The following is a 14,939-nucleotide window of genomic DNA, read 5'->3' as shown; positions in this document are numbered from 1 at the left end:
GCCTTCACTAGTTGTCACTGTGTTTAATCCAAATAATCATAAAACTATGAAAACTACTATCACCTTGCAAATATGGCATGCAGATAAAATTCTCACGAGCCCCTAGCTAATAATTAATATTTATGCTAGATGAAAACAACTTAAGATTGTGAAAAATGTAGATCTTATGACGATAATTTTAAGAAATTTTTAAATAAAACATATAATAATAAATCAATCAACACAACATCAAGCCTCAATACAACAAAACGATCCATAACGCATCAAATAGAATTAACGCAAGAGTGTTATCAGATTTCAAATTTTATGCTTAGTTTAAGGAAGGTTATTAGGAATTAAATTAAGTAAATTAAGATTGTGTTTATTATGTTGTATTGCGGCTTGATGTTGTGGCGATTGATTTATTACTCATTTTCTATTACCCATCTTCTTCTCACATATAAACTGATAAACATACTCCTTTATATAGGAGTTAAACCCTAATTCAAATATAATTAGGAATCCTAACATTAAACAATTAAATCAAACAGTAACAATAATCTAAATAAAAATAACAATCACTTTTAATAAAACTAAACATTCAAACATGCTTAGTTTAATTCCTAACAATAATGTTCCCATATCACCTACATATCTTACAATCAATATTATGCCACGAAATATATTGCAATTTTCCATAACTAAAGAAATTTTCCTTAGTCAAATAGGATGTTTACTGAAAAAAAATGGGACCACTTTTAGGTTGATACTACTAACCCCCGTAGTTTATAAAAGCATATAGCTGTATGTTTCAAAGGTGAAGAGAGTTGCATTTTCTATTCATTTACAAACTAACAACAAAGTTGAATATTATGACATTTGATATGTCGTCTTGATGGTGCAATCCCAACGACGAAAGAGGAATGATTTTCAAGGTAATTGTCACATGTTTTCTTCTTGTTAATTGTAGTATTATATTTGGGCTTAAGCCCACTATATAGTGCTTAATTTCGTTCAGAGAGGAATATTCAAGGAGCGTAGAGTTTTTTTAATTAGCTTAACAGCTAAAAAACAAGAACAGAGTTATCACCCATTTTTTATATTGACCCCGTTAACTATGGTTAAGCAACACAACCATAGTTTTATTAACTACAATATACTTAAACTAACTACAACTAACAATTGTATTACATTAACTAGTAACTACAATACTATACAATGCTGTCTAATAATCCAAGACCCAACTTGGACAATAAATGGCGATGTAAAGGTCCAAAAAGAGCCTTAGTAAACAAATCCGCAAGCTGTTCATGAGTAGAAACATGAGTGGGAAGAATCAACCCTTCCATGATCTTGGTACGTACAATGTGACAGTCAATATCGATATGCTTCGTATGCTCATGAGACATTGGGTTGGAAGCAATATGGATGGCAGATTGATTGTCATAACAAAGTGAGATTGGCAACTAGAGTGGAAGAACAAGGTCAGTCAAGAGCTGTGTCAACCAAACAAGTTCACAAACTGTTGTGGCCATAGCTTAATACTCTGCTTTAGATGAGGATTGAGAGACAGTAACCTGCCTCTTAGATTTCCAAGACAATAGAGAACCACCTAAAAAAATGCAGAACCAAGTAATAAACTTACAAGTCATAAGGCAAGAAGCCCCATTTGAATCACAAAAGGCCTCCAGTTGAAGAGAACCGTGAGTAGGAAAGAATAGACCCATACCAGGAGAATGCTTAACATACCTGACAACTTTAAGAGCAACATGAAGATGAGATTGCTTAGGCTGATGCATAAATTGGCTAAGAAGATTCATTGAAAAACTAAGGCCAGGTCTGGTCAAGCATAAATAAAGAAATTTATCAATGAGTTTTTGACACACTGATGGATCTATCAAGACAATATCTTTTTGACCAAGAAATTGCTTATCATATTCTATAGTAGTAAACTTCATATTTGGATCAAGAGGGACCAACGATGGCTTGGCAGCAGCCAACCCTGATTCAGCAATTAACTCTAAGGCATACTTCTTTTGGCACAAGCTAATTCCTTTGGAAGACCTCGCAACCTCAAAGCCTAAAAAATACCTAAGAGCTCCTAAATCTTTCAACTTAAAATGTGAATGTAGCAAATCTTTAGTAGCTTGAATGAATGACGAATCACTACTAGTAAGAACTAAGTCATCAACATAAATGAGAAAGATGACAATATGACCTTGAACTTTCTTAAAGAAAAAAGAGTGGTTTGATAGTGATCGTCTGAAACTCCCAACAATAAAGTAGTAGTAAGCTTGGTATTCCAAGCTTTAGAGGCTTGCTTCAAGTAATACAAAGACTTATGAAGCCTACAAACCAATGAGTTATCATGTTGTTTAGGAAAACCTTGAGGTAAATGCATGTAAATTTCCTCTAGGAGATCTCCTTGAAGGAAAGCATTATCAACATCCAAGAGATAAAGTGGCCAATCTCTCATGGAAGTAATAGCCAAAACAAGTCTTAAAGTTACTATCTTTACTACAGGAGAGAAAGTCTCCTCATATTCAATCACAGCTTGTTGGGTAAACCCCTTGGCAACTAACCTTGCTTGTACCTTTCTAAAGTGCCATCTACCTTATACTTCAGCTTATAAACCCATTTACATCCGATTGGAATTTTTCCAGGAGGCAAGGGAATTAAGGACCAAGTTACATTTCTTTCCAAGGCTTGAATTTCCTATTGCATAACAACAACCCAATAGGGATCTTTAGATGCTTTGGTGAAGGAGGTAGGCTCAGTAAGAATAGAAATGCTAGATAGACATTTTTGATAAGTGGGGGAAAGATGTGTATAGGATATGTAATTGTAGACAGGATGCTGAACAGTAGCTATCAAATTGGATTGAGGCAAGGTTGGATAGACAAAATCTATAGTCCAAATGGGTGGTTTAGTTGTCCTACTAGATCTTCTAAGTTGAGCAGGAGAATGAGGGACATGTTCAATGTTTGAAGGAAAGACAATGGTATTAGATGGTGACCGAGATTCTGTTGATATTGTGTCTTGCAAATTACATGCATTGTCAGAACAAGAAGGATTATCAAAATCTTGTGCTATGAAAGTGTCCAGAAAAATTGGTTTGTTAGATGGATGCCAAGTGAAAGGAAAAATGTGTTCATGAAATACTACATTTCGGTTAATACATATGGATTTAGTATGCAAATCATACAAGATATAACCCCTTTTTGTGGAAGAATAACCAAGGAAAACACAAGGTGTGGATCTTGGAGTTAACTTATCATGAAGAACCAAATTGGTAGCATATGCCAAGCAGCCAAAGACCTTTAAATGATCCAATTTAGATTTGGTTCCAAAGAACTTTTCATACGGTGAAAGACCATCTAACACTCTAGTAGGCAACCTGTTAATGATGTGCACTGCAACCTTGACAGCATAACCCCACAAGTAGTTTGGGATGCTAGACTGAAATTTAAAGGCCTTAGCTATGTTTAGAATATGTCTCTATTTTCTTTCTACCACTCCATTCTGTTGTGGAGTGTAGACGCATGAACTTTGATGTATGATGCCTAAACCAGTTAGTTGATGACATTAGTGATTAAAGAACTCTAATCCCTTGTCAATTTTGATGTATTTAGGTGTTTGATTTAACTGATTTCTAACCATATGAATAAAGTCTTTCAATGTTTGAAAAACATTTGATTTATATTGCATAAGAAATAACCAAGTTATCCTAGTGAAATCACCAACCACAATAAGGAAAAATCTAGCATTTCCTTGGGTAGGTATCTTATAAGGCCACTAAACATTTAAATGCAATAATTCAAAAGAATGTAAAGAACTTGTATCACTTAATGCAAAAGACAGTCTAGTTTGTTTAGGTAAGGGACAAACATCACAATGGAAATCATGCTGCTCAGGCAAATTATTATTTATTTTCTTAAGGACTGAAAGTGGTACATGCCCTAATCTTTTGTGCCAAAGTGCAATATCTTTAATACGCAATGCAATGGACAATGCTGAAGAAAAACAAGGGACCTTTATTAAAGGAGCAGTAGGTACAATTGAAGGCTTCAAACAATTTTTCAATTCCTAAATTAGAAGAATGCTTACAAGTAGCTCATTTTATTCCTAAATCAGAAGTATGCAATTTTATTTGGAAACTAGGAACAAAATGATATAACCCTTGACATTGCTTACCAATCACCCTCAGTTTGCCACTCCAAAGATCCTAGATAACACAAAAATCAGGGTAAAATGTAACAGAACAGTGACCTAATGAAGTCAATTTGAACACTGACATCAAATTATATTTGAAATATGGCAAGTACAAGACCTTATCAAGACAAATTTTCTTGCAATTTCACAGAACCAACATTTCTAATAGGTGTTTTTGTACCATTGGGAAGACCTACATAGTTTACTATGGATGATTGACTAGCAAAGGTTGATTCAAGATTCTGGAAATTATGGGTCATATGATCCATAACCCCTGAATCTAGTATCCATCCCTCAGTATTAAAGTTAGAGTATAAAAAGAGAATTTTACATGCTAACTTTGCAAATGGTGTTAAGATGTTCTCTTTCCCCAACAATTGTAACAATTGAGCATATTGCTCCGATGTCAACACATTTCCAAGAGTCTGGGTTCACCATTTGTGTTTATGAAACTGATTCTTGGTTTGATTGAGCTTAGCCTTAGCCTTCGTCTCTGATTTTCCTCTGGTGAATTGAAAATCTGCTGGATATCCATGCAACTTATAGCAATTTCCCCTCTTATGTCCTGGGGCATGACAATAATCACACTCTATATAGGGTTTTTTTCCCTTTATATTTTGTGTTCAAAGTCTGATTCTTCTTGTTCCCTTGTGAATATAACGCAGTGGTGACCTGTGTGCTATGATTGAAACCAATCAGAACCTTTTGAATTTCGTCTTGACTAACTATAGAATATGTCTGTTTCACCAAGGGTAGAGGAATCATTAGCAAAATTTGACTGCATACTAAAGCATAGGAGTTGTTTAGTCCAATAAAAAACTATAGCAGCTTCTGTTGATTCAAATGAGCCAAATAAGCCTTGGTTAAATCATTGTCTAGTGCCGACAAACTTACTAATGAACTTAACTCATCCCATAGAGTCTTAAGTTGTAATATATTGCAACCAAGCTAGTTCCTTATACCAAATTCGCAATCTCTCTGTGAATTCCAAAAACTCTTGTGCAATTAACCTTGTTATATTGTTCCTGTAGATCTTGCCACACTTGATGTGCACTAATTGAATACACGATACTATTGAATATATCATTCGACCATGTTAAAGATCGACACTAAGACCGAGTTACATCACTCCCATTGCGCATACAAGGACTAATTGAACTTTGATTTCTCACAAGAACCATCAATAAAGCCTAGCTTGTTCTTCGCTTTCAAGGACACGGTCATAACTCGAGTCCATATCCTGTAGTTCTCTGTTCTAGTGAGTTGTTCAGAAATCAAGATTGAATAGAGAGTATCCGAAGGATTGATGTAAAGAGGTGACCTCGATTATGTCACCATTTCACTAGCTCTGAATCACGACTTCTTCAATCAATTTATAGAGAATAGACCTAGCTTGATCAATCATCGAGATTAAATGATGAAGTTCGATTGATGCTCAAATGATGACTACACGATCTCTTATTTCAATGTCGGCTAATTTCTTGAAAAGAAAGAACAGTTTCACAACTTGATAAACTACTTTGATACCATGTTCAATTTCGTTTAGAGAGGAATATTCAAGAAGAGTAAAGTTTTTTTATTTAGCTTAACAACTAAAAAACAAGAACAGAGTTATTACACCTTTTTTATACCGATTCCGTTAACTATGGTTAAGCAACTTAACCATAGTTCTATTAACTACAATTTACTTAAACTAACTACAACTAACAACTACATTATATTAACTACAATACTATACAATGTAGTTTAATAATCCAAGATATAGTATAAGGCTTCTTGGTTGGATCACCGTGTTAGAAGTTGTTTTTGTCCCACATCACCAAGTTAGTGGGATTATCATTCTTATTGAATAGTATATATGTGCACTATTTCAGACATAATAAAGGAGACTTTTTTCACCAAAACATCTTGGTATCAAAGCCTCCTCTTATGCCTATTCTTGTCCAGTTCTAACCATATTCAGATCTGATTAGATTGCCAGTTTGGTTACCTTCCGCCACCAACCTCCTTAGATCGTATGTCAATCTTACTAATTTTCTTAGATCCATTTAGATATTGCTTGCTTGAAGAAACCCAGATAGTAATGGAATGTTTGTAAGTTTTTAAACCTACAAGGTTTTATTTGGTGGTGTGTTTGTAGGATTGGAAACTTGCAGGGTTGTTTTGAAATTTGTGTTACTTGGGTGTTGCCTATTTGGATGGTGCATGTATTTGCTATTGGGGATCGATTGTGTTGCTTAGGTGTTATTTGTTAGTGTTGTTATTTGCTGTTTGGTTGTTGTTTGGCAGGTGCAGTTATTTGCAATTTGGGAGTATTTGTGTTTATTGGGTGTTACTTGCTGGTGGTGTTGGTTTGATTAACTAGTGTTAATGGATTCTAATGTGCCTTCTTCTGAGGTTGCCATACCTATTGATGGAACCAATTATGTCGAATGGCTTCAAGCCATGAGGAGTTTCTTGAAATGCCATAAATTGTGATGTTATATTACTAGTGATATAAAAAAACCCAAACAAAAGGAGCACGAACCTTATGAAAATTTTTAGGATCGCCTTAAGCACAAGGACCACAAAAACCATCTAATGATTATCTAGTTCTGTAATACCTTTGCGCCAAATCTATGTAAAGAATTTGGTTACTTTGATTTAGCCAAAGATGTTTGGGACTTGTTAGGTAGCCATGTTGTAAGTGGACTTGTTCACCAACATCATCTTTGGAGCATGCTTGTTAGTGTGAAGTAAGAACCTGGATAGGCAGTTCAAGACTATTATGCTAAAATGTCTGACTCTATCTGAACCTGTACTTTAAAATTAGGATGATGGTCAACTACTTGAACTTACACAGAGGAACAAGATACGCTTGATTCAATTTCTCATGGCTTTCCATCATGACTATGAGAATACTCGTTTTTATTTATTACATATGTCCCTACCACCTACCCTTGATATTGCTCTTGCTCATTTGATTTTAGAGGAAGCTCGATTAAGCCTCCTAAAGACACCTCAAATCGATGTTGTCATGGCCATTTCATCTGCCTCTTTTCTTGTCATTAATTACAGTTTTAAGGATCTAAACAACTTATTGTCACTATTGTAAGAAACTTGGTCACTTTCTTCGTAATTGTCCTACTCGACATAAGGAGTTGACTTGTACCAGAATTGCATAGTATAGGTTCCACACATTTGGGAACCAAAATCGGAATCAAAACACCAGGTATGAACTAGAACCAGAACATCAGATACCTATCGGTTCTAGGTCTACCAGAAAATTTTGCTCACCCCTAGTTTTATACATGGTTTTTACTCCTTACAGTTTAGTTCAATTGTGGGAAAGTCAAATGGATTAATCTATGAGGCTTCAAAATTCCAATTAACGTACCACAAAGTTTTGGACATAAGCACCGTTGGTTATAAAAATTACAATATTAATTAATATGAAAAATATCAGTTGACTTGACAGTAGGGGTGTGCAAAACCTCATATCTGATTTTTTTTGCATTTTTTTAATCTAATCCAAATCCGTTTCAGATTTCATCTGATCTGGTTTTAATTCGATAAACTGAATATCCGGTTTTATTTGAATTTTTATGTAAAATATCAATTTGCCCTCTAAATTTTTGCATTATTTTTTAGTACCCCTACCACATCAGCATTTCATTACATTTTGACACCCAAAGTTGTCATCATATTTTAAAACAGTCCACATACTTTACCACTTTTCATTTAGGACCCCAAAATAACTTTTTAAAACTTGTAGTTATGGACAAAACTGGATTAGATCCAAATATCCAGTTTCTTTATAGAGTTGATTTGGTTCCGATTCGAAAATCCGAATCTTCCAAAAATTGATATCCGAATTCAATCTGAATTCCTAGATATCCAGTTTTTTTGGATTGGATACAGAGCGGATATCAGATATCAAATTTTTTTGCACACCCCTACCTAACACAATCAGTATATGTATGTATATTCCACGTATATATAAGATGTAGTTTAATATCTCGTTCTTTCTGTTTGATTTAACATGCTATTCTAGCTAACACCATTCCATGCACATCATGAATAAAACTAGTCAATAACTACATAAATAAAACCCATTCCTTCACTATAAAATCAACCCCAAATCCATCATACTACCACAAAACCCATTTTCAACTACTTATAACCAATCCAAAATCCATCAAAAAACCTATCTTAAAGATTGTACAAACAAAGCCCATATCTTCAATATTAAGTAAACGAAACTTATATTAAATAATCACAAAACAAATCCACTTTACATGATCAGAAAGCAAATTCATCTTCAACAACTCACCACCCCAAGAGTAAATTATAACCAAGGGAAGAGCTCACAGTAGACATTACACGTTGTTTGTGTTTTGGTCAAGGTTTTAAAACCTGGCCAAGCCTGGCTGGTTGGACTGGTTCGACTGGGATGCGGCTGGTGAGCCAAGCCGGGAGTGGAAAAAACAGAGAGTATAGTTTATTTAGTTTCACCTATGGGACCAGGGTACTATAGCAACCCGTCGGTCCAACCGATTTTTCCCAAAAACTGGGTCAAATAAAATAAAATAAAACCTTTTGTTTCCTAAATCTGATTCACCCATTTGCAATTTCCTTGATTCCTTTGACATTTTTCACCCATTTTTTTATTTCCTTCAGATCTTCCACTAGTGACTCCCATTTGCGTGATTTCCTCTCTTCAACGTCAACTCTAGATCATCTTCGTCAAGTACCGTCGAAGCCTCTTTCATCTCTCTTTAATTACTGCATTTCATCTCTCATTTCCAATTTATGGGTTTTTAGTCTAAAATCAAAATTAGCATTGTGAGGAAGAAGAAGAAGGGTAGTGAAGAGAGAATGTGAAAAGGGAAGGTTGAAATCAATGTTTACTCTCACTGTTTATACAAAATATATATATCAATACAAGCTAGTTTGGTTGGTTCAATCGTATTTGTTTATTTATTGATTTTGAATGTCATGTTTTATTGTAAAGAAGGAAGAAGAAGAGACCTTGAAAATTGAAGTCTTGTGGGTGAAAAAATAGCCTTGAGACTTGGTCATGAAAGTGTTAGATTTGGTTTATGTGCCTATCTTTTTTCTATTCTTAGGTTTCTGAAGAAAATAAAGAATGAAAGTGTGAAAGAACACCAACTCAATTTTTTCTATGATCTACTTTTTTTTATTGAATAAAGAAGACAAAAATAAATAAATTACAATGGTGAGACAATTTCGGAAAGGAATCTCTTAAAGGAAAAAAGTAAAAATAAATCAAGAAAATTTGACAATTAGGAATTCAATCTTCTTGTAAAAGGAAAAGAATAATTAAGGGTTCGTTTGGTTTATTATTTATCCATATTCTATCCCTAATACATAATAATAAAATAAACACAATCAATGGCTTGACTTTTAACACTCCCGCTCAAGCCGATGCATAGATGTTGATCATACCAAGTTTCTCTATAAAGTCTTCGAAGTTGGCTCGAGCAAGAGCTTTTGTGAGAATATCTGTAGTTTGACTGGTTGTCGGAGTGTAGCTAACCTTAAAAATTTCTTCTTCATTCTTTTATTTGATAAAATGTCGATCTATCTCTACATGCTTAGTTCGATCATGATGAACCAGATTCTTGGCTATACTGTGGCAGCTTGATTGTCACAATATAATTCCATAGGATGCTCCAAGGGAACCTTTAATTCTGACAATAATCTTTGTAACCAAATTCCTTCACAAATTCCTTATGCCATGGCTCGGAATTCTGCTTCTACACTACTACGGGCTACAACAGATTACTTCTTGCTTCTCCAAGTCACCAAGTTTCTCCACACATAGGAACAATATCCTGATGTTGATCTACGATCTGTCATTGAACTTGCCTAGTCTACATATGAAAATATTTCAATATTCCTTTTAATCATTCTTTGCAAGAAAAGACCCTTACCAGGTGTCATTTTAAGGTACCTCAATATTCTATAGACATCTATCATGTGACTCTCAATAGGATTGTTCATGAATTGACTTACCACACTTACTGAGAAACCTATGTCTGGCCTTGTATGAGATAGATATACGAGCTTCCCTACAAGGCACTGATACCTTCCTTTATCACCCGGTGCACTATGATCGTTGTTAACAGGTTTGACAGTTGAATCCATAGGAGTTTCTACAAGCTTGCATCCTAGCATTCTTGATTCATTCAGTAAATCCAGAACATATTTACGTTGTGAGACTACTATACCTTTCTTTGATCGTGCAATCTCCATTATGAGAAAAAAATTTGAGGTTCTCGAGATTCTTGATTTCAAACTCGTTTGCAAGGAATTGTCTAATCTTACATAGTTTCCCTTTATGATCACCTGCCAGAATGATATCATCCACATATACAATGATAACAGCCAATTTCCTATTAGAGGAGTGCTTCACAAATAATGTGTGGTCCGACTGACATTGAGAGTACCCATACTTTTTCACTGCATTAGTGAATCTTTCAAACCAAGCACGAGGAGACTGTTTTAAGCCATACAAGGATTTTCTGAGATGACATACCTTGTTAACATTGAATCTTGATTCTAGGTTTGCAAGAATTTCCATATACACTTCTTCTTCTAAGTCACCATTGAGGAAGACGTTCTTTACATTGAGTTGGTGAAGTGACCAATCAAGATTTGCTACCAAGGATAACAGTACATGAATGGTATTGATCTTGGCAATGGGAGCAAACATTTCCTGATAGTCAATCCCATACGATAAGCATTCATAATATCTATATATTTGTTATATTTCCTCATGTTTTAATGGTTATAAATGCTTAAATCTTGGGTTTTGAGTATGTTTCGTATTTTGTGGAGTAGATTGAGGAGTTAAATCAAATTGAATTCAAAATCAAGAGTTTTGGAGAGAAAAAATCGGAGCTAAAAAAGAGATACATTCTAGAAGCGGATTTTGCTTAAAACGTGGGCTCGTCCTGTTTTCCCAGAATGTTCATAACAGCAGTCAGCAGATAAAGCATGGACGCGCCTTACTGGATCTGAGGTTTTTGGCCTAGGGTTACGAATTTGTTGGAGAAAAAGATATGTACGACAACTGGAAAGATTTATTTACCCTTTCTTAATCTCTAGGATTTGCTAAGACTCCCGATTTGCTTTTAATTAGTTTCCTGATCTAGATAGGGTAAATATTATTAGATGGAGTTATAAATAGGGAAATTATTCACAAGAAAAGGGGTCATCAATCTCTACCTCTCTTTCTTCTCTTTTCTTTAGGCTTTCTTTTAATTATGAGTAGCTAAATACTTTTCTTCCAGCTGAAGGATAATTGAAGTTTTGGTTCTTCAAGAATTGTGAGATCTAAATAATTTTCAGTGTTCTTTTATTTCCTCATTATTTATATATCTTCTATGTTTATTAACAATTATTGTCTTGATTGATTGATGCAAAGGGCCCGTTGTTCAATTATCAGGTTAATAAATTGCCATTTAGAACTTTAAATCCGTAATTGTTTAAGTATTCTAATATTAGTGGTAAAATAACATAGTTGATTATAAAGGGATTTTCGATTTATGTTATGAAGATGTATAATCTAGTCTAAATGAATCCAGCTTATGTATTTGTTGGCTAGAATTGGTAGTCTCTCTAATTATTAATGCTGTCGATAGATTAAATCCTAAGAGCTTGTTTAGGGTTGTTTATTGACGAGGGAAGTAATCAAAGAGCTTGTTTTGGTTATCGAGAAAGTAAGGAGAGGTAGGTTGTTAGAGCTTGTTAATAACCATAACCAATTTGGTGAAGAATACAAGATTTTATCCTTGTATCTGTGATCAATTCTCTGAACCAATTCTGAAATTATACCTTTGGTTGGATATTTGCCTGATATTGATTTTTCCTTAATTTTTAGTTGATTATAATTGCTTTCTTTTTATTTCACTTCGAAATTTCAAAACCCCCCTTTTTCTTTGCTTTAATTTTCATTAAAATAAATCTACCCAATCTCTATGGATATGACCTTGCTCATCACTATTACAATTTATATTTTTTTGAGAGTGAGAATTTTATTATTTGTTGGATTCGACACCCACCAAATTTTTGGCGCCGTTGCCAGGGATTGTTGTTAATTAGATTTATTTTAATGCTTCGTTCTTCTCGTGCAGGTGAACTCCAATACGATCCTGAGATTGAGAAGACGGCTCAGGAGTTGAGGAAGGAAGCTAAATTGCATGACAAACAAGCAACTTCATCCTCATCCCCTGGATTTAATTTAGTACCTGACTTGGTTGATTCATCTAGTGATTCTTTTAGTGACTCTGAAATAGAAGAAGCAATGGCCAATCAAGAGAGAACTTTAAGGGAATTGGCTGCACCAAATGTAAATCAACAGCCACTCTGCATTACATATCCAGCTTTGGAAGTAGGTTTTGAGTTAAAATCTGGATTGGTCCATTTGCTCCCAACTTTTCATGGTCTTGAGAATGAAGATCCTCATAAACATCTGAAAGAATTCCACGTGGTGTGTTCAAGCATGAAACCACAAGGAGTGACCGAAGAACAAATCAAATTACGTGCTTTTCCATTCTCGTTGACTGAAAAAGCAAAGGATTGGTTATTTTATTTGCCCCTTGGCTCTATAATCACATGGATGGAGATGGGGAGATTGTTTCTTGATAAATTTTTCCCTGCATCACGAGCTGCTGGCATTAGAAGGGAGATATGTGGAATCAAACAGAAAGATACAGAGACCCTTAATGAGTATTGGGAAAGATTTAAGCAACTTTGTACAAGCTGTCCATAACATGGAATTTCTAAACAGCTTCTGATTCAATATTTCTACGAACGGCTCCTACCCATGGAAAGGAAGATGATGGATGCAGCGAGTGGAGGTGCCATAGTGAACAAAACTCCTCGTGATGCTAGAGATTTGATCTCCATAATGGCCGCTAACTCACAACAATTTGGATTCAGGCAGGATACATCTCCAATAAGGGTGAATGAGGTAAGTATATCTTCCCTTGAAAATCAAATATCCAATCTAACTTCTATTGTTCAATAGTTAGCTGTAGGAAATATGCAATAAGTGAAAGCTTGTGAAGTTTGTGCTACCATCGGTCATCCAACTGACATGTGCCCTACATTTCGAGATGATTCTTATGAGCAAGCCAATGCAGCTGGAGGATTTCCAAGCCCACCACAAAGGAAATATGATCCCTATTCATATAACCACAACCCAGGATGGAGGGGTCATCCCAATTTCAACTATGGAGCAAGACCACCATTCCAACACTTTCAGCCTAGACCACCTGCTCCACCACTACAACAAACCTCCACAAGTTCAGGTATGTGTCTAGAAGAAATTGTTAAATCACTTGCAACTAACACACATCAATTTCAACAGGAGACAAGAACAAGCATTCAACAATTGGAGAATCAAATGAGTCAACTGGTATCTTTTATGGGTAGATTGGAATCTCAAGGTAAATTGTCCTCACAAACTATTGTTAACCCAAAACAAAATGTTAGTGCAATTACCTTGAGAAGCGGGAAGGAGTTGAAGGAACCCAGTAAGGCAGCACGTGGAGAAGAAATTGAAAAAGAAGTAGTTGCTCCTTAACCTCAAATTGACCAGCCTAAAGGACTCGATAGTGAACAACCAAAGGCATTGGTGACAAATCCTCCCTTTCCTACTAGATTGACTAAATCCAAGAAAGAAGAGGAAGAGAAGGAAATTCTTGAAACTTTTTGCAAGGTTGAGGTAAATATTCCCTTACTTGATGCAATTAAACAAGTGCCTCGATATGCTAAATTTCTCAAGGAGTTGTGCACCAACAAGAGGAAGTTGAAAGGTAATGAAAAGATAAGTATGGGGGAAAATGTTTCAGCCATCCTCCAGAAAAAATTACCTCCACAATGCAAGGACCCAGGTATGTTTACTATCCCTTGCAAACTAGGTGATGTTAGGATTGAGAAAGCAATGCTAGATCCAGGAGCTTCAATAAATGTCATGCCTCTCTCTATTTATTCATATTTGAATATTGGTCCATTAAAAGAAACAGGTGTGATTATTCAACTTGCTGATAGATCTAATGTATATCCTAAAGGAGTCTTGGAGGATGTCTTAGCACAAGTTAATGGGTTAGTCTTTCCTGCTGATTTTTATGTTCTTGACATGGAAGAAGATGACTCTTCTAATTCAACACTAATGTTATTAGGAAAGCCATTTCTAAAAACATATAGGACAAAAATTGATGTACATGATGGTACACTCACCATGGAATTTGATGGTGAAATTATTAAATTCAATAGTTATGACACCATGAGGTACCCTAATGATGTGTCTTCTGTTTTTGTTATGGATGTTATTGACACGTTGGCGCAGGAATAATTACAATTGCAAGAGTTGGAGGAAATCCGCAATGATGCCTATGAAAGCTCGAGAATATACAAAGAAAAGACCAAAGCCTTTCATGATCAACTAATTTCTAGGAAAAAAAATTCTATTGTTGAAATACAAAGTTCGGATACAGGTAAAACTTTTAAGGTCAATGGTCATCGTTTGAAACCTTTTTATGAAGGTTTTCAAGTGTATAATGTTGATCAAATTATTTCGGAAAGTCCGAATTATGGCGATTAAGAGGTGGCAACGTTTAGCCAAAGACGTTAAAGAATGGTGCTTTTGGGAGGCAACCCAACTTTTTGTCTTACTCTCCTTGTTTTCTTTATTTTATTTAGATTATTTTTAGTTTTTTTTAATCATTTTTCGGAGT

At 35.0% G+C, this 14,939-nt stretch overlaps 1 protein-coding gene across 1 annotated transcript; it reads left to right on the top strand.

Moving 5' to 3' along the window:
* Nucleotides 1-13,024: 13,024 nt before the first annotated feature.
* Nucleotides 13,025-14,557, top strand: LOC116129387. Its single transcript, XM_031415134.1, has 3 exons — nucleotides 13,025-13,171; nucleotides 13,344-13,511; nucleotides 13,802-14,557. The coding sequence occupies exons 1-3, from the start codon at nucleotides 13,025-13,027 to the stop codon at nucleotides 14,555-14,557; spliced, it is 1,071 nt and encodes a 356-aa protein (XP_031270994.1).
* The last annotated feature ends 382 nt before the right edge of the window (nucleotides 14,558-14,939 follow it).

The sequence above is a fragment of the Pistacia vera genome, unplaced genomic scaffold (assembly GCF_008641045.1).
Source record: "Pistacia vera cultivar Batoury unplaced genomic scaffold, PisVer_v2 Contig211, whole genome shotgun sequence".
Lineage (NCBI taxonomy): Eukaryota > Viridiplantae > Streptophyta > Magnoliopsida > Sapindales > Anacardiaceae > Pistacia > Pistacia vera.
Note: the sequence above shows the minus strand (reverse complement) of the source record. Positions and strands in the feature narration are given on the sequence as shown.

Excerpts from the sequence above, each read along its gene's own strand:
- LOC116129387 (XM_031415134.1), top strand. The coding sequence starts at position 13,025 with ATGGAAAGGAAGATGATGGATGCAGCGAGTGGAGGTGCCATAGTGAAC. Across the intron at positions 13,172-13,343 it reads CTCCAATAAGGGTGAATGAG|CTGGAGGATTTCCAAGCCCA; the intron begins GTAAGTATATCT and ends AAGCCAATGCAG. Across the intron at positions 13,512-13,801 it reads ACAAACCTCCACAAGTTCAG|CCTAAAGGACTCGATAGTGA; the intron begins GTATGTGTCTAG and ends CAAATTGACCAG.